Here is a 2,120-nt window from a genome sequence, read left to right as displayed (position 1 = left end):
ATTAATATTTATTATTTTATCAATTAATTTTTTATTTTAAATTCATGTTTTTAATTTTAAATTGTGACTGTGATTTTGTGTATAAGTTTTTAATCTAACGTAACAAATAATTTCTTGGGTTTATACAAGAAAAAGGAAAATTCCAATGTTTCCTAATGTAATTTATTAACTAAGTAATTTACCTTGAAAAAGATTTAGATCGGAAGGCGAAACGTCGATGCAATTACATAATTAATAACGAACATTTCACCTCTTTCTGACTGCTTTTAATTGAAAATATCTTAATATATCATCAAATAGTATGAATGCTAAAGAAATACCTATATTCTAAAAGATAATAAATAATGTTCAGGAAAAAAATACATATTTGTATAATATGAATATATGCATGTATAAACAGTACATAAATTAATAAGTAACACTTGTATAAGGTTTTACACTTTTTTTTCCGTTATCCTCTAATAATTCTTTTCTAAAATATTGAAAAATTTTAATGACACTGAAAATCAATATATCGAAACAATTCTTAGAGGGTTTTACTATCTTTTATAGTATGTTAATTTTTATGTTGATTCAATATCTAAGTAAAACATTTTTTTTATACTGTGAACCTGTTACGCCAAGGATTGTTTTTCTTGATTGAAAATTCAATCTTCCCAACATAACATTTCCTCACCTACAAGAAAGAAGAATTTTGTCCAAGTTGTAAGAGGCTATATGAAAAGATGGCTATCTCCTATTTCTTGCCTTCTTCGAGATTTTAGTCAAATAGTCCTAAATTTAATTACCTAGTAACTTTGTGAGTAACAACCTAAAAGTTCAGATTTCACTTGCCTGTAGTACAAACTACATATTTTATCATTGGAATTGTGTAACTCCAAGATATAGAAACGTAGTTAAATACAATCACTGTAAAGCGACTTTCAAACGTTTCTGATAACCTTTAAAATATGACAAGACCCGTTTTATTTTACGTTTACATAAATTTTTCACCTTGCCAACGCAAATTGTTTAATAAAACGTTAACTAAACCATACATGTAGGCAAAGAAGCAAAATTATTATTTCACATACACTTATTCTTGTGTAATTTCCCCAAGGTGGCTTATTTTCCTAACGATTAACATCCTTAAACAAAAACCCAATTATATAGAGAAAATCCCTCGTATAACTAGTGTATATGAATCAATGTTAATTTACTATCTAACTTTAATAAGACAGCTAAAATGTTTATAGAAACAAAATATAAAACCTAATTATGGTTTATTATTGTTGTGTTGAAACTATCTATTTGCTCTATTGAAATTTAGGGAAGGAAACCATCCTGATGATTACAGTCGTTTAACATATAGGAAACTTCTGGAAGAGGTATGCAAATTTTCGAATGTATTGAAAAGCAAAGGTATTAAAAAGGGAGACCGAGTAGCAGTATATATGCCAATGATATTAGAAGCTGTAATCACCCTTTTAGCTTGTACAAGAATAGGTGCAGTTCATTCAGTAGTGGTAAGTTTCTCTTCAATATAGAAGTTGCAGTATATCAAATTACATATTACGATTAGTCTTTTAAGTGTTTGCTTAGACATTAGAAATTTCAATCAACTACATCACTTTGTGGTCACGTAACACTTCTTTAAATCTGTTTTCTCATCTTTATAACCCGTTCTTTATAATTCATATTTACTTTCATTTTAATAAGTGAGTGGTTATTTTTATATCCCTTTGCTACTAAACTGAGGAGTGCATTTTTAAGAGCAGAGCAAAATTGCCTCCGTTTTGGTTTTTCTAAATACAGAACTCGAAAAATAAAGATTGGAAAAACTTTAGCGGTTGTTGTAAAACAAACAAAATAGCTCAAACCCCAACACCAAAACATGACACTTTCGTTGTACGAAGCACTGAACACTTCACTTCAGTCTCTGAAGAAGGTAACCTTGTTACCGAAAAGTGCTTCGGGCAACTAAAGTATTGACGTTGGTGTTTGAGCTATTTTGTTTGTTCTTCATAACTCGAAAATAATGCAATATTCGAAATATTTACAAGATTATTTTTTAGTAGAAAATTAAATTTACGTCCTAATACATTTTTATTAAATTTAAATTTTTTTTTCTATTCATTTTT

At 28.0% G+C, this 2,120-nt stretch overlaps 1 protein-coding gene across 1 annotated transcript in view; it reads left to right on the top strand.

Moving 5' to 3' along the window:
* Nucleotides 1-2,120, top strand: part of LOC108737550 (acetyl-coenzyme A synthetase) — an 11,447-nt gene that overhangs the window by 1,168 nt on the left and 8,159 nt on the right. Inside the window, exon 2 of the mRNA XM_018470449.1 lies at nt 1,310-1,505. Coding sequence (XP_018325951.1) covers nt 1,310-1,505 — 196 coding nt within the window. The remainder of the gene's footprint in view (nt 1-1,309; nt 1,506-2,120) is intronic.

Source organism: Agrilus planipennis, unplaced genomic scaffold (assembly GCF_000699045.2).
Source record: "Agrilus planipennis isolate EAB-ADULT unplaced genomic scaffold, Apla_2.0 scaffold139, whole genome shotgun sequence".
NCBI classification, from domain to species: domain Eukaryota; kingdom Metazoa; phylum Arthropoda; class Insecta; order Coleoptera; family Buprestidae; genus Agrilus; species Agrilus planipennis.
Note: the sequence above shows the minus strand (reverse complement) of the source record. Positions and strands in the feature narration are given on the sequence as shown.